Genomic DNA, 25,321 nt, shown 5'->3' on the forward strand with positions numbered 1-25,321 from the left:
CGTGGTTTCCATGGTCGACATGCCCTTGAGGTGCCTGGCTCCATCGACATCATCACCACATCAGTTTTCTAGAATCTTACCCATCCCATCCTAGCGCGATGCCGAGAGGTGCCATTGCCAAGACAGGGGCAGTGGGGACTCCCTGCAGGTCACCCGGAAAAGAAATGAATGTCCACCTTGCAAGTTGCGCCATCCGTCCGCCAGTTCGGCATCGCATCAGTGGGGGTGCTGTCGCTCCTCCTGATGAGCTTCCTTGGCTAGAAAGCTGAAAAGTGATGCATCAGCCAAACGGAGCCAGCGGCTCGCCTCCACTGTCTTGCCTTGCCGCATGCACGTTGCTCATGCTGCCGAATCCAATGCCAGAGTTCTGGGTTGTGATGGTTAGCGGGAGACAGGTTTCACACCCCGAGGAAGCCCGGCGAGGGTGGTGGGGCCAATTCAGCTCTTCGCCCTTCGCCCTTTTTGTGCCACCAACAATCTGATGGTCGGCGGCAACCAACCCTCGGTACGAAGCGGCCCAGCCGGCGATGCCGAGCCCCTCCATCATCATTATACTATGGTAGCCTCTTCGGCTCCTCATCAACGAAAATCCCGACGGCGTCACGGGGAACGTGTCGTGCGCAACCCTCCACCAACGTTCCTGGCTTCCCTGGTTCAGCCCCGGAACGCGGATGTCGAATCACTTGGCTGCTGCTGGGAACCAGGGGCGGGTGGGGTAAAGTCTCGCTTTGAACTGTGGAGTCCCACGCTGTCCCCCATCATCCCCCATCCCTTGAAAGCAAGGATCAGGAGTCATTGTCACCAATAGCCCAGCATCGGCGAAAAATGTTGGACGGCTAGCCTCTCCGTTGCGAAATTACCACGTCAGTCTTCAACCGAAGAACCTTCGATTCAGCACTCTTCTCGGAGGGTTTGATACCATCACTCGCCGAAAAGTTTGTTGTGTCCGCTCAATGTGCTGGATGTGGCTTCGATCGATGTTTGCCTGATCGGCTGCTGATGTCGATCCCATTTGCGGGGCGCCAGGGGGGGAAGCGGAAAATAAGGTTCGCGAATACCAGACACTCGCTCGCCAGGAACACGTTGGCCGCTCGGCAGAGGTGAACATGGGCGGCTCGTCAGATCTCAGAATTGTCGGTTGATCGGTCGGTGCAGCATCTTGCAGTTGGTAGCCGGCATCATTGGCTACCTGGTCCATCGTCGCACGTGAAGACGGCGTGGGCAGCCATGGGCACGTCTCAGATCCCATGCCGCATAAACTCGCGAGATCTGTGTCGAAATTCCAGGAGCCAAAGACGGCTAGGCGGTGGAGAAGGGGCCGTGAAACTGGAGGGGTACGGGATGGGAGCAATTTCATCCAACGCCCTCCGAGTGGCGACGCTCCCCATCATCGGCGGTGTGTTTTGGTGGTTTGGGAGGCTCAAGTTGTACCAATTACAGATGTGCGTTGTCCAAAACGAGAACTGTTCTCAGCCCCCAAGCTGACATCACGCTATCACTGTTCCAGCATCTCGGGACACAAGAAGCAGGCAACCCACCCGTGGCCACGGCCATGACTCGGTCTCATTCCCGTTTGCTGTACGAATAATCTGTATGGTTTTCGAAGGGGTCCACTTGATCCAGCACGCGCATGCAGCATGGGAAGGGAGCCGCCAAGGGGCTCGCCTCTTGCAACCACGAGGGGTGACGGCAACATCGGAGATAAGGCGTCGATACGCAACGCCTGCCGATGAACCCAGACGGTTCTACAGTACATAAGTGTTCAACTGGTCGAGTTGTCAAGTTCGCGTTGTGACAACATGTCGTAACTATGGAATTGACGTTGTGTGACCTGCACTCCGGCTGGTTCCTGGATTCCAGAGCTCAGAGCCGGCTTCCCAAAACGGTGCCGATCATTAATCCACACAGGCCATCTCGAAACAGCTCTCTCGGCGGCAGAAGAGCTGGGGTGTGTCGCTGATCCTGCTTTCAGTATCGTAACAGTCCCCGCAAGGAGAGAGCATGGCACATTTCGATGTTGTCGACTTCGATCACAGAGAGTTGTGAGTTCGGGTAGTCATCCGCTCGAGATACTCATGCTCAATTCAGCGTGTCCCTCTCGCAACAGCAATCAACTTCATTCATGGGCCGGGGAAGCTGAACGGAGACCATCCTACTCCATCCGGTGAGCTGCGATGTGTCGGTTGTCGGTAAGCGAATGTTGGAAACAAAAGCCCGAGAGGTCGCAGTGCAGGACAAAGAAAAGAAAGCCGGGTTCCAGGGAAAATATAATATGGCAGCGATCGGGACCACCTTCTCCTTTGCTGATCGTCCCGATCCCACGACGCAGGACATTCTCCGGAACGCCTCCTCGATAATCCAATTGTCCGCAAAACCTTTCCGGTTAGACTCTCGGCCGTGGAGGCGCCACTGGAATTTGGTGCCGTCAGGGGCGGAAAGCGCCCATGCTCTTTCGGGAAGGCTCTGGGCGGCGCGGGTGGCCCCTTCTTGCTGTTCCTTGGGATGTGCAATTTGAGGTTTCTTGGAGGCCAGATGCATCGCCTATGGAGGTCGCCGGCAGGCAGATAAAAATATGCATTCTGGGCGTTTCTGCATTTGAAATCCAAACCGTTTCGATCCCCCCAGATCCAACTCGGCCGCAGAGCAAAGGAGTTGGTGGCCCCAGCGTTGACAGGGACTGCTCTTTTTTTCTGGCTGCATTTGAGGAAACAGATGCGGGCACTGGCCGCTCAGGGATCTTGAAGTCCCACTTTATCCCGCTTGCTTCCGTGTCTGATTCGCCGGGTCTCCCAGGTTCGCCAGGACCGCTGCATCCCCCGAAATTCAGAGTGCATGGCTCTGCGTTTCCTCACATTAACAGAACCGGTCTCCCACCTCCTCTCCATCCTTCCCTCAACTCCGGTCCGCACTTTCCGCGACCACTCAAGCAGTGAAGCCCCAATCTTCCTGTTTCACTCCCGTGACCTTGGCGACAAACTTGCGATTGTTGCCGTTATTGCGACATTCTTTCCCGGTTGGCTCTTGATTGCCTGCGGCTTTCGATTGAAGCACCGCGAACGCCCTGAAAACTTTGGGGCCTCGACCTCCTTGAGCAACTTCAGTAAGTGCACCTTGAAGCTAAACCAACGCCACCACCGCCTATCCCACCCACCCGATCACCCGGATTCTATGCTTGTTCCCATCTCGTCAGCGACTCAGGCGATTGCCGCGACGGCTTGATTGTCACTGGGTTTTGTTGCAAGCCTTGTCCGTCGCGAGCCTGTCGCGGGCGCCATTCCCTAGCGAAGAGTCTGCCGCCAGAGGGGTCGAGACTGGATCCCATGACCACGACACACGATTCAACTAACACTTGCCAGTCATCAACCGAATCACCTTAATACTCGCAATTGACGGCACTTTTTCTTGCATCGATTTGGCCTTCGACCAACCGCCAAGATGGGTTGCGGAATGAGCACGGAGGAGAAGGAGGGCAAGGCCCGGAACGAGGAGATCGAGAACCAGCTGAAGAAGGATCGCATGCAACAGCGCAATGAGATCAAGATGTTGCTTCTGGGTACGTCTGGATGATGCTCGCGATCCTGCATAAATGGCTCGCTAGCGTCGCATCAAGTCTAACAGTTTGGCACAGGTGCTGGTGAATCCGGAAAGTCGACGATTCTGAAGCAGATGAAGCTCATCCACGAAGGCGGCTACTCGCGCGACGAGCGCGAATCCTTCAAGGAGATCATCTTCAGCAACACGGTTCAGTCGATGCGCGTCATCCTCGAGGCGATGGAGTCCCTGGAGCTGCCGCTGGCGGACTCGAGGATGGAATACCACGTCCAGACCATCTTCATGCAGCCGGCACAGATCGAGGGGGATGTGCTGCCGCCTGAGGTCGGCAACGCCATCGAGGCGCTTTGGAGGGATGCTGGCGTCCAGAGCTGCTTCAAGCGATCTCGAGAGTACCAACTCAACGACTCGGCAAGATAGTGGGTGCCCCTGGCATCGCCCGGTTTTCCCGTTCCTGGTGCTGACAATTTGATAGCTACTTCGATAACATCGCCCGTATCGCCGCGCCCGACTACATGCCCAACGACCAGGATGTCCTGCGGTCGCGTGTCAAGACGACTGGTATCACCGAGACCACCTTCATCATTGGCGAGCTTACGTATCGCATGTTTGATGTCGGTGGCCAGCGATCTGAGCGGAAGAAGTGGATCCACTGCTTCGAGAACGTCACCACCATCCTGTTCCTGGTCGCCATCTCCGAGTACGACCAGCTGCTGTTCGAGGACGAAACCGTCAACCGTATGCAGGAAGCCCTCACCCTCTTCGACTCGATCTGCAACTCGAGGTGGTTCATCAAGACGTCCATCATCCTCTTCCTCAACAAGATCGACAGGTTCAAGGAGAAGCTGCCCGTCAGCCCGATGAAGAACTACTTCCCCGACTACGAGGGCGGCGACGACTACGGTGCTGCGTGCGACTACATCCTGAACCGCTTCGTCAGCCTGAACCAGCACGAGAGCAAGCAGATCTACACACATTTCACATGCGCGACCGATACAACACAGATTCGCTTCGTCATGGCGGCAGTGAATGGTAAGTTGCGATCTTTGTCGCGGAAGTATACAGAATGCTGACCATCATCCAGATATTATCATCCAGGAAAACCTCCGTCTCTGCGGGCTCATCTGAGCGGCAAACACGACAGCCCCGTCGTTATAGCCACGGATCCACAAATTCGCGTCGCCTATGTTGAGTGCTCGGCATAGAAGATACCTCTCCCCGGGTCGCATATGCCAGAACCGGTGGAATCATGACACTCCGCCGAGTAATGCAACCCGGGCCTGTTTACTACCTCTACGACCCATGGCCGGATCATGAAATCGAATCGGAAGCGTATCGGTACATGAAGAAGCCGTATCTGTCATTGGGAGGAGGGTAAAATATCTTGTTTAATAATGAATCTCGTCCTGGTTTTGGTGTCTTTTCAAATCGTGTATGAAGTCTTTTCTGTCCCATCATTTTTTTCTTACTTTTACTTTTACTAGGCAGGGAAGCATCTGCGGGCTGCCGTCTCCCTCCATATGCTGGATGATATGGCGCTGCAGAACTTTGGTTCCGCACGAGGAGGAAGGGGAGGACAATGGAGCAGGCGGCGACGATGATTTGACGGATACCGTTTGTGAAAGTGGGCGGGATTGATTGACCGTGTGTGATACGATCCGGGAAGAGATGGGAGACAAGCAAGCGGGTGGGACATATACCAGTCAGGGGGTTTTCATATTTTTGTCTTCTAGTCTTCGCAGTCGTTGATTTCCCTTTTTGCCGTTCATTTTTGCAGGAGCTTTTGTGTGCAATGGGGCGAGTCATTCGGTCTCCGAGCAGGCCAGCAAATAAATACCCGAGTCATATCAAACCCTCATAAACCTCGGAACCCCTGAAAGACGAGCTCCGATCAGGGGCCACCCTAGACGTCCCGAAGCGCTGGGGCAAACAACGAACGCCTCATCCCGCGAGCGCATGGAAGAGGGTAAGACGCCCCCGGGAACCGGATCGCCAGCCGGGATGGCGGGATAAATGGACGGGGGGCGGGATGGGCGATCATATGCCGTCCATGTCTGATCGGACGACAACCTTATGGGCACTGTGGGAAGTTATGTATGCTAGAGTTGGGGTGCCGCCCAGCATCAGAGAGCAAAGCTGATATAATGTATTGTCTCGACTCGACTATACAAAGCCAGAAAACCTCGGAGAACAATTCCCTGTTAGTCCCCCTGATCAACGACTTCAACCACTAACATCACATCATGACCGCGGCCGATGGCCGGCCTATATAGAATGACCATGCTACCAACATCACCACCGGAGAGCAAGCTATTTCTGACCCTACAGCCCGGTCGATGGGCGTCCCGCCACGCCCTCTGCTCACACTAGCATTCCGAAACCAAGCCTCTCGGGCACCAAGAAACCAAACAACCCAGATCAATTTATTTGTGTGCCCGAGCTTGTTTATCAGAAAGAACCAAACGGTGCCCCGAGACTATGTTGTTGCATGATGGGATGATGGATGCTATCATCTCTCCCAACCCGCGAATTCTCCAGCCTCACCACCCCAACATGCATCACTAGCTGACCATGAGAGAAGGATTTCAACCCCCTTGTTCGACGGTGATATACGAAAAGAAACAGGTCGGCAGCACGGCGGTGTGCATTACAAATATATATTGCTGCGAGTCCAGGCAGGGAATAGAAACGGGGGAGGACAACTGCGCGGGGGGAGGGATGGTGAATGTCGTTTTTGAAACATGAGGGGTATCGCTTTATCCACGTTGGAGAAAACCGTAGTCAGGGCCTATATATATAACCCTAGTGTAAGGGAGGTAAGGGTATACCCTTCTTCAAACGCAGTTCCGAGGTCGCACTCCTACCACCAGGGTGCTGAAGTGGAATGCACCCCCTTCCACTGTACGAGGATGTTGTCGTAACTGGCAGCGCCGGTAAAGTCGGTCTGGTAGTGTAGTTGAGAAACTGGCGGACAGCTGCGCGCCCGCCGTCAAGAAAACGGCGATGTGGTCGTAAAGTACTTAGCCAAGGCTTGTACCGAGTCGCTCCGCTAACACCGCCTCGGAAAAGCTGGAGTCCGGACAACACTAGGCCCCGGAGTCGTCGCCCATGACCTGCTGCGGCCCGCCGGGCGGCTCCTGGCCATTCACCATCTCCTCGCACTCGACGATCTGCAGGGCCAACTGCTTCGCCGCGATCTCGATCTGGATGAGCTGGCGGGTGGGCTTGTCAGCCTGGCGGACCTCGACCATGGCTCGGTTCACCATCTGCTGGAGTACCGGGTTGTTGATGAGCAACCCCCCGGGATGGTTGACAGCTCCCATCGCAGGAGCATGAGGCTGCAGTAACGGGTGCGAAGCGGTGGCAAAGCGGTAGGTAGGGTCGTTGGCCAGGCCAGCGGTGGCGGCTGGCAAGATGGCGGGGTGCTGTGGGACAGCCTGCGGATTGCGCGTTTCTACAAGCGGGTCATGTTAGAAGGAACTTCTTTTGTCAACTCTGGGGTGAAGTTACCATGAAAGCTACATCGGGCACCACTAGCGTTGAACCAACAATTGGCACAACTTCCACACATCTGGCCGTCGACTATTACGCAGCTGGTCCACGGGCCGTGGCCTTTGTGGCAGTTCTTGCAGGGGACCCGAGCGGGCTCCCCCGCGATGTGGGCAAAGAGGGCCTCGACGTTGCTGCGCCGCGCCAAGTTGAGGACTTGCTCGGGCCGGCGCTGCTGGGCGAGGCGCTGACCCGGGTCCCTCGCCAGCCGCTTGGCTAGGGCGCTTTCCACGTTAAGGTCGCCGTAACCGGAGTCGCGTGCGAGGTCCTCGGTCGTCTTCACCATGGACCCATCCATCCCTTGGTGGCCGGGCTGCATTTGCTGCGGGGTACCCATCTGGGCTTGCGGTTGGTGGTGTTGGTGCGGATGGGTATGCTGGTGCTGGTGCTGGTGTTGGTGGGCGTGCTGGGCGTGTGCCAAGTTCTGCTGCATTTCCTGGAGCTGCTCTTGGACGGGCTGAGACATGGCGCTCCCCGGCGGCCCGGCACCGCCGTTTGCGAGAATGTTAGCAGCGGTGAGGTCGACGTGTGGCAACCCGGAAGGGCCCCCGGTACCGTCATCGTCGTCCATGTCGGCCTCGGCCTCTGCCTCGCCGTGGGCATCCTCGGTGAGGTCGGTGTCCATGACGGCAGCAGCAGCCGCGGCGGCAGCGTAATCTTCAGCGCCCATCCTCACGCTATCAAATACGGAAGCCGGATCACCCTTGAGCTCGTCGGACAAGTCGTGAGCGTGTCCGTGGGGGTGAGAGTGGATGTGGTTGTGATTCTGGGAGTGGGTGTGGTCTTCTTGGGCAGCCAACTGTGCTGCCACCTGGCGCGGGGTGCGGCCGCGTGGCGAAGGGGCCGACTTCGTCACCTTACTTGGTCGACCGCGTTGCGAGCGGATGACGGACGATTTCATGCTCGTGCCCGAACGGGATATCAAAATGGTCCTCGGGACAGCTGCGATGGGCTGGTGTCGGTAGGGATCGCTGTAGTTGAGCAGCTGTCGTCAGCTGCAAGGTCGGTATTTTTGGGTCGTGAGGTGAAAGAAAGCTGGAGCGCGAAGGAGGCGTGGCTGCCCGGCGGAGAATTTTATGGGATTGTCCAATGGATGGGGCCTGTTTATTTGTGGAACCGGTCTGTGGGGGAGGTGACTGGTCTGTGCGTGGGGCCTTTGTCTTCACTTGCATCGAAACTCTTTACCTTCACTTCCGCTTTGGGATTCTTTGGTGTGGTGGTCAGAAGGGAGCTAACGACTTTCTGGGATATTTGACTTTATAATCCGTCCATGATGAATGGCTGCTGACTGTGGCTCTGGCTACCACGTTGTGCTTGTAAATGTATCATGGATGTTTTTGTCTTCGAGCAAGCAAACAATGACGGGGTGGGCTCCAAAAAAGAACGAGAAGACAAAACACGCCTCGAGAGAACGGCTATTGCAAAATAAGGACCCGGAGAAGAAGAGAAAACTATTAGCTAACTCGAGAATTACATCAAACGAATAAAACACCCAATACAGTACAAACCCCGCCATTTTGACCCTTTCACAGATGTCCCATTCGTATTATTACACCTTACCAACACACCTTACGTCGCCTTCGCAGGCTTCGCCGGATGCCCATGCGTCTTCGCCCACCCCTTCACCTGCCCGTTCATAGCGCGCAGCACAAAAAAGTAAATCACCGGCACCCACCACCCCAGCAGCGTATCAAACAGCCAGCTGTTCCGCGGCGACCCGCCCATGACACCACAACGCATGAGGTTGCCGAGAAAAGAGACAGCCACAAAGTACTCGCCGCGCTCGAGGCCGGCGATGGCGCGGCGCGCGACCGTGTCGGGCGTCTCGGGCGGCTCGTCCTTCTCCAGCTCGGTCGTGATCCCGGGCTTGGTCTGGTTCTCGCGCTCGAGCCCCGGGCTGGTGATGGTCGCGGGGAACACCACGTGCACCTTGACGGGGGTGTCCGGGTACAGGTTGACCTCCATCGCCAGCGTGTCGGCCAGCCCGCGCAGCGCCCACTTGGATGGCGTGTACGGCCCGTACCCGACGATGGCGAACAGCGCTAGGACTGATGCTGTGAAGACGATGTGCTTGGGCTCGGGCCGGGCGGTGCCGTCGGTGCTAGCGCGGCTCTCCGGGCTGAGCCACTCCCGCAGGATGGCGCGCGACATCTCGGCCGAGCCGAAGTAGTTGACGTCCATGTTGCGGCGCGCGGCCGCCATGGCGTTGTCGTCGGTCCAGAGTAAGGGTGTGGACATGCCGGCGATGCACCAGACGATGTCCGGGCTGCGGCCGCCGTTCCAGGCGATGGCCTCGGCGATTACGGCCGATGCGTAGTCCGGCTCCGAGACGTCGGCGGAGATGTAGGTGAAGCGCTGGGTGGCGGGGGAGGAGGCGGCGGCTTTGACCTCGGCGAGGGCTTCCTCGAGACGGCCGACATTGCGCGACACGAGGATGATGTGGGCACCCTTGGCAGCGAGCTGGACGGCGGCACTGCGGCCCATGCCCTCGGAGGCGCCAGTTATGAGCACCGTCTGGGAAGAGAATTATTAGTATGGATTTTTTTGTAATTGTTTTGATTTAATTGGATTGGATTGGACTGATGAATGTATTGTTTCGAGTATCATCATCACATAATAACATACCCGGCCATCGACGGGCATCTGGTTCTTTCGCCCGAATAAGCCCATGCCTGCGATGAGTGCTATGATGAGACCTAAAGCTCCGGTGGCAATTGGTAAGGGGATACCGAGTCTTTGAAGAATATCCATGAGTGAGAAGTTCAACACCGTTGATGATTTGTGATCGGTGAGACGCGAGCTTTCAGGCCTTCAACCCGTGAATGTCGTTCTCAACAGGGGCTTGATTGGCTTCTTCGGTCTCATCCACATGGGCAACTTCCACAAGCAGGACAAGCAGCGGGTCCCTGCACAACAGTGGGGCCAGGCGGGAAAGGTGGGTCTGCCCCTTCCACTTTCTCGGGCGGTCACCAGAAAAAAAAGTTCTGCCGTGAACCCGGAGCAGTGAAGCCTTCGCAACGACGAACCCCACACAGAGCCAGCTCAAGACAACCGAGTTTGTGTAAAACCGTTTGTCTATAACCAACGCGCTTTGGGCGACTCTCATACTACCGTCACGTCCGCAAACCCTAATACCTCTTAACATGGCTAAGAAGAGAAAGGCCCCGCGCAAGGCCGAACCTACAGGGCCCCGCGACATCGACGCCAAGGACGCGCGCCTCACCATCAAAACCTACGAAGACGTCGCCGATTCTGAGGACGAGTACTGGGCGCACCAGGATCGCATCGACTTTGACGACGATGAACAACCGAGCTCCAAGCGCCTCAAGAGGCAGGAGAAGGAGGACGCCTTCCTAGAGGTTTCGGAGGAGGAGATCTTGGGGGAGGAAGAGTCAGACGAGAGCGAAGAGGAAGAGGAGCAGGCGCCAGCCAAGGGGAAGGGGGGCAAGAAACCGAGCGCAAGAGACGAGGATGTGTCTGAGGAGGAAGAAAAGGCGGGGGAGGAGGAGGGTGACGAGGGGTGGTGGGGTTCTTCAAGAAAGGAGTACTACGATGCGGACAATATCGAGACGGAGGCCGATGCCCTGGTAGGTTGCCTTGTATCCGGATGTCACGGCTGGCGCTAACATGCATTCTAGGAAGAAGAGGCAGAGGCTAGGCGTCTTCAGGCCAAGAAGTTGGCCAAGATGCAGGAGGCCGATTTCGCCTTTGACGAGAGCGAATGGTTAGCGCCGAAAGAACAAGCTGGGGACGAGGAGGAAGTTGTGACCGAAGTGCTGAAAGAAGTCGAGGTGACGGCGGACATGGGCCATGAGGAGAGGTACAAGCTCTTACAGGCCCGGTATCCGGAATTCGACTACCTGGTAGACGAGTTTAGGGAACTGCAGCCTCTTCTCCCGACATTACGAAAAGAGGCCGAGGGGAAACCTGCCAAGTCGCTGGAGGTGGTCAAGTCCTGGCTCTTAGGGTGCTACGTCGCTGCGTTGGCGAGCTACTTCGCCATCCTCACGTCACCATCGCGCGATGTTGACGGGTCGCCGGCGACGCTGAACCCGTCAGAACTCAGGGACCATGAGGTTATGGAGACTCTGATGGAGTGCCGCGAAGCCTGGTCGAAAGCAAAGCAGTTCAGGTCAACGAAGTCGGCCGTACCTGCCACCGGCATGCTCTCTCCGCCCGAAGAGGAGGATCTTGAGATGCTTGATGCCGCGTCCGTGCCGAAGCGGAGGGGCGAGAAGCTTTCCAAGTCAGAGATTAAGGCGAACAAGAAGAAGGCAGCGGACGCAGCCAGAAAGGCCCAAGCCGTTGAGCAGTCTCTTGCAGACCTGTCGACGCTGCTTAAGAGCACTAAGAAGGCCGGCAAGATTGCTTCTGCGCCTGTTGCCTCGGCCGACGCGGCCGACGATGACAACCGCTCCGATTTCGGCGAGGAAGAGGCGCTCGACGCCCGTACGGCCGCTGATAAGGCGCGCCGGAAGAAGACGCTTAAGTTTTACACTTCGCAGATCGTCCAGAAGGCCAACAAGCGAGCCGGCGCTGGTCGTGACGCAGGCGGTGACATGGATATTCCATACCGCGAACGATTCGTGAGTTAACCCTTACCCCCTTACATGAGATTTTTGAGCTGACCAACTAACCCCCTCACAGCGAGACCGCCAAGCCCGCCTCAACCGCGAGGCCGAGAACCGCGGGAAGAAGGGCAGCAAGCTGGGTGCCGATCTGGGCGGCGACGACAGCGACGGCGACGACGCGGTGGCCAGGCAGGTGCGCGGGGACGAGGACGAGTACTACGACATGGTGGCGCACGGGGCGAAGCGGAAGCGGGAGGACAAGGCGGCGCGGTACGACGCGCTGGCTAAGGCGCGCAAGGGCGAGCGCGTCGTCGAGGCGGAGGGGGTCGGGGCGGACGGCAAGCGGCAGATCACGTACCAGATCCAGAAGAACAAGGGCCTGACGCCGCACCGCAAGAAGGAGGTGCGCAACCCGCGCGTCAAGAAGAGGATGAAGTACGAGGAGAAGCAGAAGAAGCTGCGCAGCGTCAAGGCCGTGTACAAGGGCGGCGAGGGGCCCGGCGGGTACCAGGGAGAGTTGTCGGGTATCAAGACGGGGCTGGTCAAGAGTACCAAGTTGTGAGGGTGAGCGGTGTTTTGTTTGGTATGTTTGGCAGTCCTGGGCTACCCCGTTTAAGGGGAGCCAAAGCAGATACCGGATATGGAGTGTGGAACAAGTTAAACCGTCAATGGATTCGCGCTGCAACAGTGAGGCGCAAATTACATCATGTTTACACCCCGGGTGGAAATTCTTCGGCCTCAGGACGGGACTACCAAGCGTTGGTGTTTTTTGACATCTACTAGGACGCTGACTACCCATCTGGAGGTCATATCTGTCTTGTGCCATGATCCATGGGAACATGGTCGAATGATAGTGAGAGGAAGGATGTCAAGTCACATTGGACGTCGAGATGGGTTCCTTCATACAGCAGAAAGGCATAGCCGTCTACAAACAGGGTGAGGCCATGCCCACATCTAAGAGTCCAGCATCGAGTATAACTACCTAGGAATACCTAGGGAGACGTGCTCTCACAACCCAAATCCCCCACACCAACGAACGAGCAGCCAGTTCCCAGCTCCTCACTTCCTACAAACAGCCACCGCCGCCATCATCGGAATCCCCACCCCCCTCTCCCCATCCGGCATAACATACTCCTCCACCACCCCTTCCACCCTCTCCCTCACCACCTCCCCAAACCTCCTCTGCTCCCCCTCCCCCCAACCCGCCCACACCCCCCGAAACGAATGCATCAACAACTCCACCACCCCCTCCACCGTCCGCGCCCCATAATGCGCCCTCACCCCCCCATCCACCCCCCCAACCATCTCCACCATCTCCACCCCCGCCTCCCCAAACCCGCCCCCAGCCATCACCCGCCTCAAATACCCCCCCTCCAACCACTCCCCCGCCACCGGCAGCTTATACACCTCCTCGCCCGGCCTCACAATCCGTTGCGCCGCCTGCACCACGGGGCCGATGTACCCCAGATCGGTCCACGTCGACACGACGGCTATGCCGCCCGGGCGGAGGGTGCGGTAGATCTCGGCGGCGCCGGCGGGGCCGGAGGCGAAGAAGAGGATGCCTAGGTTGGTGATGCTGTGGGTGAAGGTGTGATCGGGGAAGGCGAGGTGCTCTCCGGGCATGGTATGGGTGGTGATGGTGTGGTTGGGTTGGGGGGGGAGGGTGGAGAGTTTGTGCTGGGCGAGGGTGACCATGTTGGGGGCGGCGTCGACGGCGTGGATGGTGGCGCTGGGGCTGGTGGGAGAGGTGGTGGTGGTGGTGGTGGTGGTGGTGGGGGGTTGGCGGAGGAGGAGTTCTTCGGTCACGATGCCGGTGCCGCAGGCGTTGTCGAGGACCACGGAGCCTGGCGCGCCGGCGTCGGCGAGTTCGGGGAGGTTGAGCAGGGCGAGGGCGAGCTCGCGGGTGCAGCCGCCGGTGTACTTTTCGTAGGATTCGGCGGACGCGTTGAAGTGCTCGACGGCGGTCTTGGGTTGGGGCGCTTCGGTGGCCATGGTTGCTGCTGTCTCTTAAGGGTTTTGAGCGTTTCGGTAATACTGAGGTGGTTGATATGGATACCGTGTTGACACTGTTGGGATGCTGGGTGTTGTTATAGCTGAAGTTGCCGCTGCCGGATGCGGGCTGAGAACCTTGATAGGCAGGTGTGCTACCCAGCCCAAGACAACGCGTCTTAGCATGCGGGAACTCGGGTCATTATTGACCCCGAGGAGCAGCTTTGTTCTCTCCTTCCGGGACGGGAACCGTAAAGGGGGTGGTCAGCAACAACCGTCCATGCCCGATTCGTTGACTGGGCGAAATGATATGTGGCCGGATTAACAGGCAGACAGACAGTGACGGCTACTTTGTCGAGAGTGGCGACGATGGGGTTGGGAATCATTGTTTTAACCGGCCCAGCAAATATTGCTACTCTGTGTTTACCAGGATGGCGGCTCAGTGAGCATATCAAGCCCACTTACCCAGCACGCTCATGCTCACCATCCCAGCTACGAGCCCAGCCAAACATAATATCTTCCCCCGAGCATCTAGTTGTGACACTTCGCCGCCCGTCATCCAGTCGTGCGCCCACATCTCAACGATACCAACCCATACCAAGATGCCGGCAGAGAAGGCATCAATGGCCCCAATGGCGACGATGGTGGAGGGGTCGTTCCCGTTAAAAACCTTCAAAAGGCAGATGCCGATTGCCATTCCCACGGGCGTGACGAAGGCGAAGCCGCTGGCGAGGAGAAGCTTACGGGCTATTGAAATCTTTGAAGAAGCTGTATCTTCAGCCAATGTCGCCCCGTTGCCTTCGGGTTCGAAAGAGTGGTGGTGATGATGGCTGTGCCCAAACGAAGCCACGCTCCGACCAGGGGATCCTAGAGCGGCAATTCTAGTTCCGAGGGCTATTCCCTCGAAAGCCTGATGGAAGACGATTACAAGTGCCAGTGTTGCGAAGAAGCCGTCCGCGGTGACTACCAGGGTAAGGCCGATGACTGACAAACAAGTAAGTGACCGATCCGTATCTCAACTAAGCATCTGGTGGGTTTTTGACTTACGCAGAGAATGGAACATGATGCCAGCTTCGAGTATGGCCACATTGACCAGTTCTGCGGAAATGGTAGAGTTTCCGCCGTTCTCATCCGTCGTGTCCCCTTTTTTCGTCGACCGCCACAGGAGTATTTGCTGCACAGAATAATCCGCCAAAAAGGACACAAAAACGCCAGCCATGAGAATCACGGCGGGTGTTGCCTCGTACGAAAGCTTTCCTAGGCACTCGTTCTGGAACATCAGGATTCCGTGCGTGAACAGCTATATTAGAGCATCATTAGTCGAGAGGTCTACCGTCGCCGGGAGATGGCACTGACATGGACAAACGCAGTCGAAATGACGACGCCGGTCCCAAACTGTTTCAGTACCGCCGAGATGACGCTCGTCTTGGGGGGGAGGATGGCCGCTACGAGAATCGGCCCATACACGCCTACAATGCTCGTTAGACCACGTATATCAGAGTATACCCAGAGTTAAGTGAATGAAAGGCAAGTAAAACACACCGATAGAACTGGCAATCAGCACCACAAACAATGCTCCAACCCGGAGCGGGATGTTGTAGTCTCGGTCGATGCGCTCACAACGCGAAGCCGTCTTGTTGTTGACCTCGCCCCCGACGCAGTGCCTAGTCCTTTATCAGACATAGTTCACCCTTTAATTAGCCAGTGGTTACATACTCTACTCCGGCATGGAAGTGGCAATGCCGTTCGCCCGCTCCGTCTTCAGAGACGGCGCCTCCCGGACTATCCCCGTGTGGTGAATGGAGTGGAACGGCCGGCTGTGTCCCGCCGGTGCCGAAGATTGTCCCCCAGCTCATCAACAATATAAGAGTCGTGAAGAAAACTATGGCAGCAACGCCAGTGAAGGCGCGCCGTGGTTGAGTCTTGCTCAACATGGTTGGTCTCTGTTAGTAGCGACGACGGCCGTCCAGTGCCGAGATGGCGTCAGTAGTGTGGCTGCGCTCGTTAAAGGGAGCCCTTAAAACTGGGAAAAGTATTCGTAGCGAGGACAGGGAATAGAGACCGCGGAGTCAATAACGACGTTGGATTCACATTGTCCTTCGAGGTTCTGTCACCAATATCCATCAAGGTTGTTTGGGACTGTCCCGGGTCAGCAAGAACGGGGGCCGAAGGGGCCGATAGTTCAAGCCACCGCAGGAATCCCGAGGGACAGAAGGGTAGCGTAATGCAAACCAGGTTAGGTAAGGTACACATGTACATACATAGTTACATGTTTTGAACCCCTAATGCTGCGCTGTCAGCCTCGATGCCAAGAGCTAGGAATCCTAGGATGGTATCCCCCTCCCACGCGGGAGGTCTCCTCTCCCCTCCTAACTCCGCCAATGAAAGACGGGTTGAATGGCTTTGACCGAGGGTGAGCCGAGGGTTGAAAGCTGGACCCTGGCATGTTTGGCGGCATTTTCGCCCTTCATTTTGAAGTCTTGTCTTGATGCCGCTAACTACCTAGGTAGGGAGGTACCTTGGAAGAGCGCGACTCGGGTGCCAGACACTCGGGTCCTCCGCCGCGAGAAGACAGCCAAAAGGGGCCGAGCGAATAAGCAATTCAAAGAGGGTCTGGTGTTTGATTTGTTTACCATGCGGGGAACCTCGCCACCTGCTCTCGTGCAGTCCTGCTCGAGGGCGGTATAAAATACAAACCGAAGGTAAGCCTGGTATGGAAGGGACTTCATGATTTCATCGCAGAAACAACGCTTGTCCGCATGTGAATCAAAATGAGGTAAATAAAACCCGGTTGTCTGGGATCTCCTGTGATCCAATATTCCCCCCACGGAAACGCCCAGAGAATGGGTTCTGGACAAGGGGAAGAAGGAGGACCTTGATGGCTGCCAGGAAAATACTGGAAATCCTCTCCTGCAGGTGGGCGGCCGTACTTTGGTCTTGGCAAGTTGGCTCCGTCCGATTGGTCCGCTTCTCGCCGGCGTTTGTGGTGTAAGTCGGGGTGGAGGTCGGTCAAGCTGAGCAGACGACGATACTGACGGGAGGGCATCCCGCGTGTCCAGGCCTCTTAAGAGCCGCCCTCCCGCTTCCGTCGACCTCTCACCTTGATGACCCAGGTCTCACTTCATTCGTTTGAAATACCTAACGGGATCCCACACACACCTGTCCGTGTCAGCACACACCGACTTCGTTTTTGAACAAACCACTCTCGTTCAACCCGCCAAGATGAAGACCTCTGCCGTCGCCTTCCTCCTCGGGCTCTACGCCCTGCCCGCCCTGGCCCAGGAGCTCGCTCCCTCGCCGACCGAGTCCATCGGCTGCGAGCCCCACGGCGACCACTGGTAAGCAAGCCCAACCCAACCACCCAACCGCCCAACCACCCATCACAACACCCTAACTCACCCCTCCCCTCCTCAAAACAGGCACTGCGAAGGCCCGCGCCCCCCCGCCACCACCGCGGAGCCCACGACCTCGGCCCCGCCCGCGGAGATCACCACCACCACCACCAGCGCCGCCGGTGGCGACGACGACGACGAAGAGGAGCACACCGACGAGGCCGGCCCGAGCCCGACCGAGTCGATCGGCTGCGAGCCGCACGGCGACCACTGGCACTGCGAGGGCCCGCGCCCGCCCGCCAGCGAGACCGGCAGCGGCGGCGACGGTGCCGAGACCACCAGCGCGCCGCCGGTCGTTGACTCGTCGTCGTCTTCGTTGGTTACTAGTGTGGCCACGACGGCTACCGAGGCGGGTAACGCTACTGCGTCTACGACCTCCACCAGCGCTGTCTCGACTGCTGGCGCCGCTGGTGCGCCGGGCTTCGCGGCCGTGCCCGTGCTTGGGCTGGCTGCGCTCGCTGCGCTGGGCCTGTGAGAGGTTACGGGTTCTGGTTGGGATGTACCTGTACATGTACTAGTTAGATAGTCTGGTCTGGTCTGGTCTGGTCTTCGTGTGGAGGATATTTGGATTCTTCTGGCTGAGCTGATGCAATAATTCTTTTGGCTTTGATTGCTACACATTATTACCTATCTGTATCTGTCTGTTGGTTAGCTTCACAATCAAATCGTTGAGCTGCATCATCCGCGTGTCTAGGCGATTACCACATAATGGGGACGAAAGTCTACTGTCTGAACCAGTTTCGGGAGAGCTGCAACCACATGGAAGGGAGATAGGTATTCTCCACTGAATACTGTGTATTGTACTAAAAAGAAAAGACATACGTACCTAGAGTTTCCACCGCGGTCTTCGTCTCGAAGGCGGTAGTTTGCCTGAATTCTGCGGCCTGCCCGATATTCCTTCCTTCCAGAGGCCAACCTGATATCCGCCCGCGTGTCCTTGGAAAATTCCATGGCCCTCTTCCATCCATGCAACCCAGGAGATGTTTCTCAAAACGGTCGATCTCCCGTCCCGAGCAAGGGAGTCATGGCATGCGTCGGCCGGCGTTGGTGAGCAGAGGGATGTTCGGGTATGCAATATGCAGTCCATGAATCATTGAACGCCACTGACTGTTCCCTCTCCCGTCATCTCATTCCCACCTCATGCAGTGTTCTCGGTTTCTTTGACCAGGGGTTCGGGAATGAATCCCACGCGCCTGCCAATTTCCGGGTTCAAGGTATTTTTTTCCTCTGTGCGAGTGGATGTGAACCAACCACTGCCGGGGCGGGTCAACCCAGCTGAGGCCATCAAGGTTCTCTCAACAACCTCCCCTCCTCCCCTCTTGCCCCCTTGGCACATTGGCACCTTCCCTCCGCAGCTGATGCCGACACCACAAGAGGGGACCAGTGGAGCATTCCCAGCCTGACGAGCCACCTTTTTGGCCGCCTGAAAAGTCAAACGAACTTCTGCAGAAATGGATCACCAACCTGCTCGAGTGGCGCCCACATGGACACCCACACGGCTCCTGTTCCGAGCTCCAAGAGTTCCGGGTGGGTTCATCGTTCCTCGTTTGCCTTACCATTCTTTGCTTAGCGTACTCCTCGTGTAAGAATAAGAGAAGAAAAATGCCAGAATTTAAACTACAAGAGGAAGTAAAAGAGAAGAGAGGGTGACAAAAAAACGTGGGGGTGGGCGCGTGAGACAAGACCAGGAAGGCAACCTACCCACACCGAATGGCCCCGGACATGGATGCATGTTCACCAAGGTTCACCATGCCCACCCCACACCAGTCCGGAAAGGCCTTGAAGGAAGGGCTGAGAAAACCGCGGTAGGAGGATCAAAGCTGATATAATTCTTAGACCTGCACCAGTATTGATCTCACGGCCCACTGCTCAGTTACAAGTGTTCCCGCACTGCAAGACCGACACTCTTTCCCTGAGACCTGAAAGGCTGAATCCTGCCTGGACTTGTGCAAAAACGCCAACTTTCGCCCACAATGCGTCTTCAGGGGGCGTGGAAGCGCCATGCTCTGCCGCTTACACTGTGGATGGCCACGGCCGGGGCGACTATCACAAGTCCACCCGAAAGAAGGCAGGAGCCTAGTATCACGGCGATCAGCGATTGTGGCTTTAAGGCGCACGAAACTGTTCAGTAAGAACTCGCCGGAAAGCACTCAATATGGCCAAAATATATACTGATACAGAAGAAAAGATTCTGCAAAGCGGGCACTGCCACATATACCGTTATCGCGCCCGGAATTCCAACTTCGGACCTCGCGTCGTCCTACACCGAATGCCATCCCCATGTCTCCGAAACGTAGGTTCAAGTACCCTCAGAAGCCATGCTTGATATAGCTCTGACAATTAACCCTTGTTCAGGTGGTGCATGAATCCCAACGGAGGAGAAGTCCAGGTTGCCGAGGCCACCCCGCCGCCCAGTATCGAGTCAGTCACTGACTGTCATATGCGGGATACTGAAGTGTAAGCAGCTGCGCATCCTGCACCCTCGGCGGCACGTTGATGGAGCTAACATTGCAATGCTGCTAGGTACTGCTCATCGGACGCGACCGAGTACAGAGTCTTGGTGACTGTGACGGCAACCGCGGATCTGCCGCCCATGTACACGGGTTGCCACCCCCACGACTCGGTTACGTAGGTAGCCCTCGAGTCCCGGCCGGATGCAAACCGATTCTGATTAACTCTGCCGCAGATATTGCTTGACGCCGTCGGGAGACGACGCCCAACTCCAAAGCGAGTCGGAGGAAGCCGAGGCCGGCGCCGACGAGCCAACGGAAGAGAACTGCCACTTCCATGCCGGTGTTGAGTACGGTTCCCGCGAATCCTCCGTCGGTAGAGAGAATTAGCTAACAGTGGAACCAGGCACTGCGTCGGCGGCAGCGGAGGCGCTCGCAGCTGCGAGCGGACAGATCGCGAGTATAACATTCCCCTGAGAATCGGCCTTCTCTTTGCCATTTTGGTCACCAGCGCCATCGGTATGTTACTTTCGTCGTCTATTGGAATCTTGGTAGCTCACACAGAACAGGTGTCTTTACTCCTATCCTTCTCGCTAAGTTCCTATCGACCAGAGCAAACACGGCTCTTTTGATTATCAAGCAGTTCGGCACTGGTGTCATCATGTCGACCGCTCTCGTGCATGTAAGCGATTAGAATCCGTGGATAATGTCTACCTGTAGCTCTACGAGGAGGGACGCTGACACCCTGTTCCCTAATAGCTGTTCACTCATGCGGAACTCATGTTTGGCAACGAGTGCCTCGGCGAGCTCAAGTACGAGGCCACCACGGCTGCTATCCTCATGGCCGGGCTGTTCATATCCTTCCTCATCGAATACCTCGGTTTCCGCTTTGTTAAGTCCCAGGCAAAGAAGTCGGCGGCAGTCCAGACCATGGAAGGAGTCGCAGTGCCAATGCAAAGCCTGCGGTCGCTCGAGATGGTCAGCGTATACGTCATGGAAGCCGGTGTCATTTTCCACTCCATGAGTGAGTCCTTTCCCCAAATTCTTCCCCCCGTTGAAGCACCATATGCTAACCAGCCCCAAGTCATTGGTCTCACCCTCGTCGTGGCCGGCGACAGCTTCCTGCTCACCCTCTTCGTGGTGATCATCTTCCACCAAATGTTCGAGGGCCTCGCCCTCGGCACCCGCATTGCCGCGCTCGGGTCCGGCGGGAACTCGAGTTTCACCGTCGGCCACAGCCACGGTCACGGCCACGGCCACGGCGCCCCGATCACGGACGCAAAACAGACCGGCGAAGGAAGCGCCTCGTCCACGGGCCAGGGCGACCCCGTCCCAAGCTACGGCGACGCCACCGGCTCGGCGCAGCCGCTGTTCCACGTGTCCATGGCCAAGAAGATCTACCTGGCGACGGCCTTCGCCCTCGTCACCCCCGTCGGCATGGCCATCGGCATCGGCGTGCTCAACGTCTTCAACGGTAACGACCCGCAGACCATCGTCGCCATCGGTGTCCTGGATGCTTTTTCTGCTGGCATCCTGCTCTGGGTTGGTGTTGTTGAGATGTGGGCCGCTGACTGGGTCTACGGTGGCGGCTTGACGGATGCTAGTGCCCTGGTTACGTGTCTGGGTATGGGCGGGCTCGTGTCGGGTATGGTGATTATGAGCGTGCTGGGCAAGTGGGCTTAATTAAGTCTTTGACACCTCGGGCCGTTTTGCGAGGCGGGAGGGTGTTTCTGTGATACACTCTCCTTCAGCCACTGGACAGCGTTCTGAAGTGCGATACTGTAGGTACAATAGTAGTGTACACGTACACTAACCGCCACCGGTAATGCAAGATTGGGTGTCGAGTCGGTTACTGTATGGAGCTCTATTCCGACCGTTCTGGACTCGAAGCAGTGATGATGTGTTCCAATCGTCAACTCCGACACCATTCGCTCGCATTCACTCGGCTGACCGAAGGCGGGATGCGGTCGAGAACCTTGATAGGTAGCCGGGTGGGACATGCTCAGTCAAGGGTAGCCCCCCATCTGGCCATCACGGTTCTCAACCCAGGCACCAATATTCACCCGCGGGACTGCACCTCGACTGGCAGTAGGCTCCATCCTGTTGGAGAAGTTCCTGTCAAAAAGGCTGTTAGAAGTAGAAACACCATGGTCGAGAATAACGGTCTGCCCGTGGAGAGGAGCAGCCCAGTGTATATTGTATATTCTCGCAAAAGTACGGTATGGGAGACACGAAGGCCAGTGCCGCGGACCGGTGGCAGTCATCAAGGTGCTCAAGTCGCCATACCCGTAAGGGTTCTCACGATGCCATATTAATACCGCGGGCTCACTTCCGCGTGGCTATTTTGGTTAGCTGATCAGAGTGTGTTGCCTTCTTGTGCCAGCCCTACCCCTTTCCAACCCTTTGAAACTCAAAATTACGTTCTCATTTTGGAAGTAAACAAAATGGCAACATCTGATGAACAGCCGTCAGCCGACCCCGGCATCCCGTGCCCTGATGGGGCTTTCCTCCACGATATCATCATCGTCGGCGCCGGGCCCTGCGGCCTTGCCGTTGCAGCTCGCCTGCGTGAGCAAAACCCGGCTGCCCTGTTCACCGACGAGGAGCACCGGCGCTTCCACTGGATGAAGCGGCACGGGAAGAAGATGGCGCTCCAGCGGGACAGAAAAGAGCGTGTGTCAAGCGCGGCGGGTGCGAGTAATGCTCGCTCCGAATACAACATGGTCGTGCTGGATGCCGAACACGACACCTGGATGGGGAGGTGGAACCATCTCTTCAAGACGTTTGACATCAAGCACCTGCGAAGCCCTATGTTTTGGCACGTTGACCCCAACGACCGCGACAGCCTCCTGTCGAAGGCCTACGGACAGGGGCGAGAAAAGGAACTGCTTGAGATCAAGAATTGCGTGGGCAAGGAGGTCAGCAAGCACAAAAAGAAGAAGATGCGAACCAAATACGTGGGCAGCAAGTGAGTACCTAGGTTTCGTCTCCACATACACGGAGAGAGATGCTCATTTCCTCAACAGAGGAGAATCCCGGATCCCTATCAACGAGCGCGACCGAAACGACTATTTCAACCCGACCCAGTCCCTGTTCCGTGACCACTGCGACGACGTCGTCGGCCGCTACGGCCTCCACGCGTCGGCCCTCGTCCGCAAGGAACGAGTCCTCGACATCACCTACGCGCCCGTCCCCGGGATATCGACGGCGGGCGAGAAGATCTTCACCGTCCGAACCAACCACGGCGTCCGCTACTCGCCCATCGTGGTGGTCGCCGTCGGCCCCGGCAACAAGCCGTGCATCCCCGAGATCCCGGGCCTCAACCCCAGCCCGGTCGACGGACCCCCTCCCCAAGTCAGCCACGCCATGCAGCTGCAGACCTTCCCTTCTGCCCCCGTCCGGAAAAAGATCGCCGCCGGCCGCCGCACCAACATACTCATTGTCGGCGGCGGGCTGACATCGGCGCAGCTAGCTGACCTAGCGGTGCGCCACGGCGTGACCACCGTCTGGCGTAAGTCTCACATTTTACGTTTGTTTACTTTTCTTCCCCGAGACAGATCGTCCCCCCCCACGCCCTTCCAGCGAGTGCCTAGTGCCGCAACCTATCGTATCTCCCCAACGACCACCCTCCTTGCCCGATACGCCCCCCTTCTCCCACCCCCCCTTACCCCTTCCTTTTCTCTTGCCTCCCCTTTCATTTCCCTTGCACCCCCTTCATTTTCCCTCCCCACACCCCCCCTCTCCCCCCCCCCCCCAACAAACCAAAACAACTAACCCGAAATAAACAAAAAAAAGACACCACCCGCGCCCCCCTCCGCTCCAAGCTCTTCGACGTCGACCTCAGCTGGATGGGCAAGTTCCGCAACACGGAGCAAGCACGGTTCTGGCAGGCCGAGGGCGGCGACGCCGAGCGGTTAGCCCTGCTGCGTTCCGCGCGCGGCGGCGGCAGCGTCACGCCCGCGTATGGCCGGTTGCTGAGGGCGCATGCGGCGAGTGGGCGGGTGCGGTTGCTGGAGGGGGTGAAGATTGTGGGGGGACGGTTTGAGGTGCGCGGTGGTGGTAAGGGTCAGGGGGTGGTGGTTGGGGGGGTTGGGGAGGGGGATGAGAATGGGGAGGCGAAGGGAGAGGTGAAGGGAGAAATGAAGGGGGAGGGGACTGGGGTGTGGTATGTCGAGACGGATAGTGCGGCCGTGGAAGGGGAGGGCGGGCTGCCGCCGATGGACCACATCTATTTCGCGACCGGGGTGGAGTCGGATTTTGCGAAGCTGCCATTCCTGCAGACCATGCTGGAGAGCCACCCGATCGAGGGCCACGGGGGCTTCCCCTGTCTGAACGACGATCTGATGTGGGAGGATGGCGTGCCGTTGTTTGTGGCCGGGCGGCTGGCGGCGCTGAAGCTGGGGCCGTCGGCTCCCAATCTCGGGGGCGCGAGGCTGGCTGCGGAAAGGATCGCGTGGGGGATTGAGGAGGTTGTACGTAAGGGGTACGGTCTTTTGTATGGCGGCCAGGGTGGCATGTACAGCCCCGAAGAGGATGAAGAGCTCGCGGGCTACGCGACTGGGACGGGGAACATGTTTCGAAGCCTTGTGGAGGCCTCGGCATGATCGATGCTGGGAGAGCGGAATGGCAGGCTGAAGAACACTCGACGAGTTATTTGCTCTCTTGTAATACTTTCTTATTGTGATAGCCCTTCCACGCGGACAATGTTGAGCACAACGTAATACCTGCTCCCCGCAGTTCTACGTGAGCTCGGTAGTTTCGGCACCGCGCCTCATTGACGTCGCTTTTGTCGTTCATCACCAATACAAACAAACCGAGCCATGGATCAGGTCACGGGTCATTTGCATTGAGGGGCAAGTCAAGTCCATGGAAGTGATATATTGGTTGCTGGTTAAGGAGCGACTAATTCAAAACCCGCAGCGAGCGCACTGACAAGCTACCCTTGGCCAAAGGGTGCTAGATCATCGCTATCATCGTTACCACTCTCCTCGGTCCATCCAATTGCATCCTATTGAGGGCCGGAAACGTCGGGAAGCGAGTTTAGTGCTGTAAATGTTATTGGTTAACGAATTGAAAAGTCGAGGTAATAGTGAATGAGGGCGGGGTGTGGTCGACTTACGCCGCAAGAAGAGCAGGCACAGCCGTTGCAAGAGCCAGAGCAGCTGGCGCAGGAGGAGCAGTTGCTGTACGAATAAGCTCGTTAGTATTGTTGAGGCAGTGGGAAGCAGCTCAGAAAATCCCAAGTCCTGGGATAGAGGCTTGCGGACTCACCAGGCGGGCATTTTGAGATGGGTTTGCGAACGTGAGTTCTGAATTGATTGATTTCTGGTGCGTCTTTTGAGGAGAATGTCTGAGAGCTGTGTTGTAAAGAAGAATCTTGAAAGCGAGGAAGAAGGGAACCACGGCGTCATTAAATAGACGAAACCGTGGCTGCCCAGACTGCCTTAGGCCAGCTACCCCTCCTCTTTTGCTCCCCCCCCACGTCCCATTGCTGTATGTCCCGCTGTACTCTCTCCTCGGTCCAAGTGGGTGTTACGTGAACTGTGTGTGCCGAGTGATGCCCCGTCCCACACCTTGTTTCGACCCTCGGCGTATCGGCAACGAATCGGTTCGGGGAATCCTGTCACGGGTCGTGGTAGCTTGCAGCGCGATTGGCCGTGGTGTGGGGTTTAAGTGACTAAATCCTGTCAGACACCCGGTTGAGAAGGAGTGCTACCGCGATAAGGGCGCGAAACGCGCCTGCCTGTTGGGCGGGCGGCAGCCACATGTCGAAGATCGAAGCGGGGTTGGACTTGGGGGGGGGGGAGAGCTTCGGTGA

General features: G+C 57.3%; 8 protein-coding genes across 8 annotated transcripts; 5 read left to right on the plus strand and 3 right to left on the minus strand.

Annotated features, from left to right (window-relative positions):
- Positions 1 to 3,184: 3,184 nt before the first annotated feature.
- On the plus strand, positions 3,185 to 4,772 carry B0H64DRAFT_148372 (guanine nucleotide binding protein, alpha subunit). Its single transcript, XM_062798395.1, has 4 exons — positions 3,185 to 3,553; positions 3,629 to 3,971; positions 4,028 to 4,584; positions 4,637 to 4,772. The coding sequence occupies exons 1-4, from the start codon at positions 3,436 to 3,438 to the stop codon at positions 4,678 to 4,680; spliced, it is 1,062 nt and encodes a 353-aa protein (XP_062659057.1). The 5' UTR covers positions 3,185 to 3,435; the 3' UTR covers positions 4,681 to 4,772.
- Positions 4,773 to 6,638: 1,866 nt separating this feature from the next.
- On the minus strand, positions 6,639 to 9,852 carry B0H64DRAFT_321636 (uncharacterized protein; the record flags this gene model as incomplete). The annotated part of the gene is made up of 4 exons (XM_062800528.1): positions 6,639 to 7,006; positions 7,063 to 8,086; positions 8,728 to 9,615; positions 9,727 to 9,852. 4 exons carry the CDS (start codon positions 9,850 to 9,852, stop codon positions 6,639 to 6,641), a joined length of 2,406 nt encoding a protein of 801 aa, XP_062659058.1.
- A 225-nt stretch (positions 9,853 to 10,077) lies between these two features.
- On the plus strand, positions 10,078 to 12,483 carry B0H64DRAFT_148384 (Sas10 C-terminal domain-containing protein). The gene is made up of 3 exons (XM_062798396.1): positions 10,078 to 10,688; positions 10,740 to 11,687; positions 11,749 to 12,483. The coding sequence occupies exons 1-3, from the start codon at positions 10,245 to 10,247 to the stop codon at positions 12,232 to 12,234; spliced, it is 1,878 nt and encodes a 625-aa protein (XP_062659059.1). The 5' UTR covers positions 10,078 to 10,244; the 3' UTR covers positions 12,235 to 12,483.
- Positions 12,484 to 12,626: 143 nt separating this feature from the next.
- Positions 12,627 to 14,015, minus strand: B0H64DRAFT_459887 (S-adenosyl-L-methionine-dependent methyltransferase; the record flags this gene model as incomplete). The annotated part of the gene is made up of 2 exons (XM_062807456.1): positions 12,954 to 14,015; positions 12,627 to 12,650 (listed from the first exon to the last, which is right to left on the minus strand). Exons 1-2 carry the CDS (start codon positions 13,662 to 13,664, stop codon positions 12,627 to 12,629), a joined length of 735 nt encoding a protein of 244 aa, XP_062659060.1. The 5' UTR covers positions 13,665 to 14,015.
- Positions 14,016 to 14,112: 97 nt separating this feature from the next.
- B0H64DRAFT_322162 (putative ZIP zinc transporter) lies at positions 14,113 to 15,517 on the minus strand (the record flags this gene model as incomplete). Its single annotated transcript, XM_062800549.1, has 5 exons — positions 14,113 to 14,645; positions 14,709 to 14,961; positions 15,018 to 15,130; positions 15,204 to 15,325; positions 15,378 to 15,517. The coding sequence occupies 5 exons, from the start codon at positions 15,515 to 15,517 to the stop codon at positions 14,113 to 14,115; spliced, it is 1,161 nt and encodes a 386-aa protein (XP_062659061.1).
- A 1,296-nt stretch (positions 15,518 to 16,813) lies between these two features.
- B0H64DRAFT_148415 (uncharacterized protein) lies at positions 16,814 to 17,765 on the plus strand. The gene is made up of 2 exons (XM_062798398.1): positions 16,814 to 16,999; positions 17,081 to 17,765. Exons 1-2 carry the CDS (start codon positions 16,884 to 16,886, stop codon positions 17,526 to 17,528), a joined length of 564 nt encoding a protein of 187 aa, XP_062659062.1. The 5' UTR covers positions 16,814 to 16,883; the 3' UTR covers positions 17,529 to 17,765.
- Positions 17,766 to 18,896: 1,131 nt separating this feature from the next.
- On the plus strand, positions 18,897 to 21,249 carry B0H64DRAFT_148401 (uncharacterized protein). The gene is made up of 8 exons (XM_062798397.1): positions 18,897 to 19,181; positions 19,242 to 19,346; positions 19,409 to 19,510; positions 19,577 to 19,681; positions 19,740 to 19,853; positions 19,910 to 20,022; positions 20,073 to 20,185; positions 20,263 to 21,249. Exons 1-8 carry the CDS (start codon positions 19,027 to 19,029, stop codon positions 21,184 to 21,186), a joined length of 1,731 nt encoding a protein of 576 aa, XP_062659063.1. The 5' UTR covers positions 18,897 to 19,026; the 3' UTR covers positions 21,187 to 21,249.
- Positions 21,250 to 21,834: 585 nt separating this feature from the next.
- On the plus strand, positions 21,835 to 24,358 carry B0H64DRAFT_474488 (uncharacterized protein). Its single transcript, XM_062808054.1, has 3 exons — positions 21,835 to 22,471; positions 22,530 to 23,014; positions 23,299 to 24,358. The coding sequence occupies exons 1-3, from the start codon at positions 21,948 to 21,950 to the stop codon at positions 24,105 to 24,107; spliced, it is 1,818 nt and encodes a 605-aa protein (XP_062659064.1). The 5' UTR covers positions 21,835 to 21,947; the 3' UTR covers positions 24,108 to 24,358.
- The last annotated feature ends 963 nt before the right edge of the window (positions 24,359 to 25,321 follow it).

Source organism: Chaetomium fimeti, assembly GCF_033439085.1.
Source record: "Chaetomium fimeti strain CBS 168.71 chromosome Unknown B0H64scaffold_4, whole genome shotgun sequence".
NCBI lineage: Eukaryota > Fungi > Ascomycota > Sordariomycetes > Sordariales > Chaetomiaceae > Chaetomium > Chaetomium fimeti.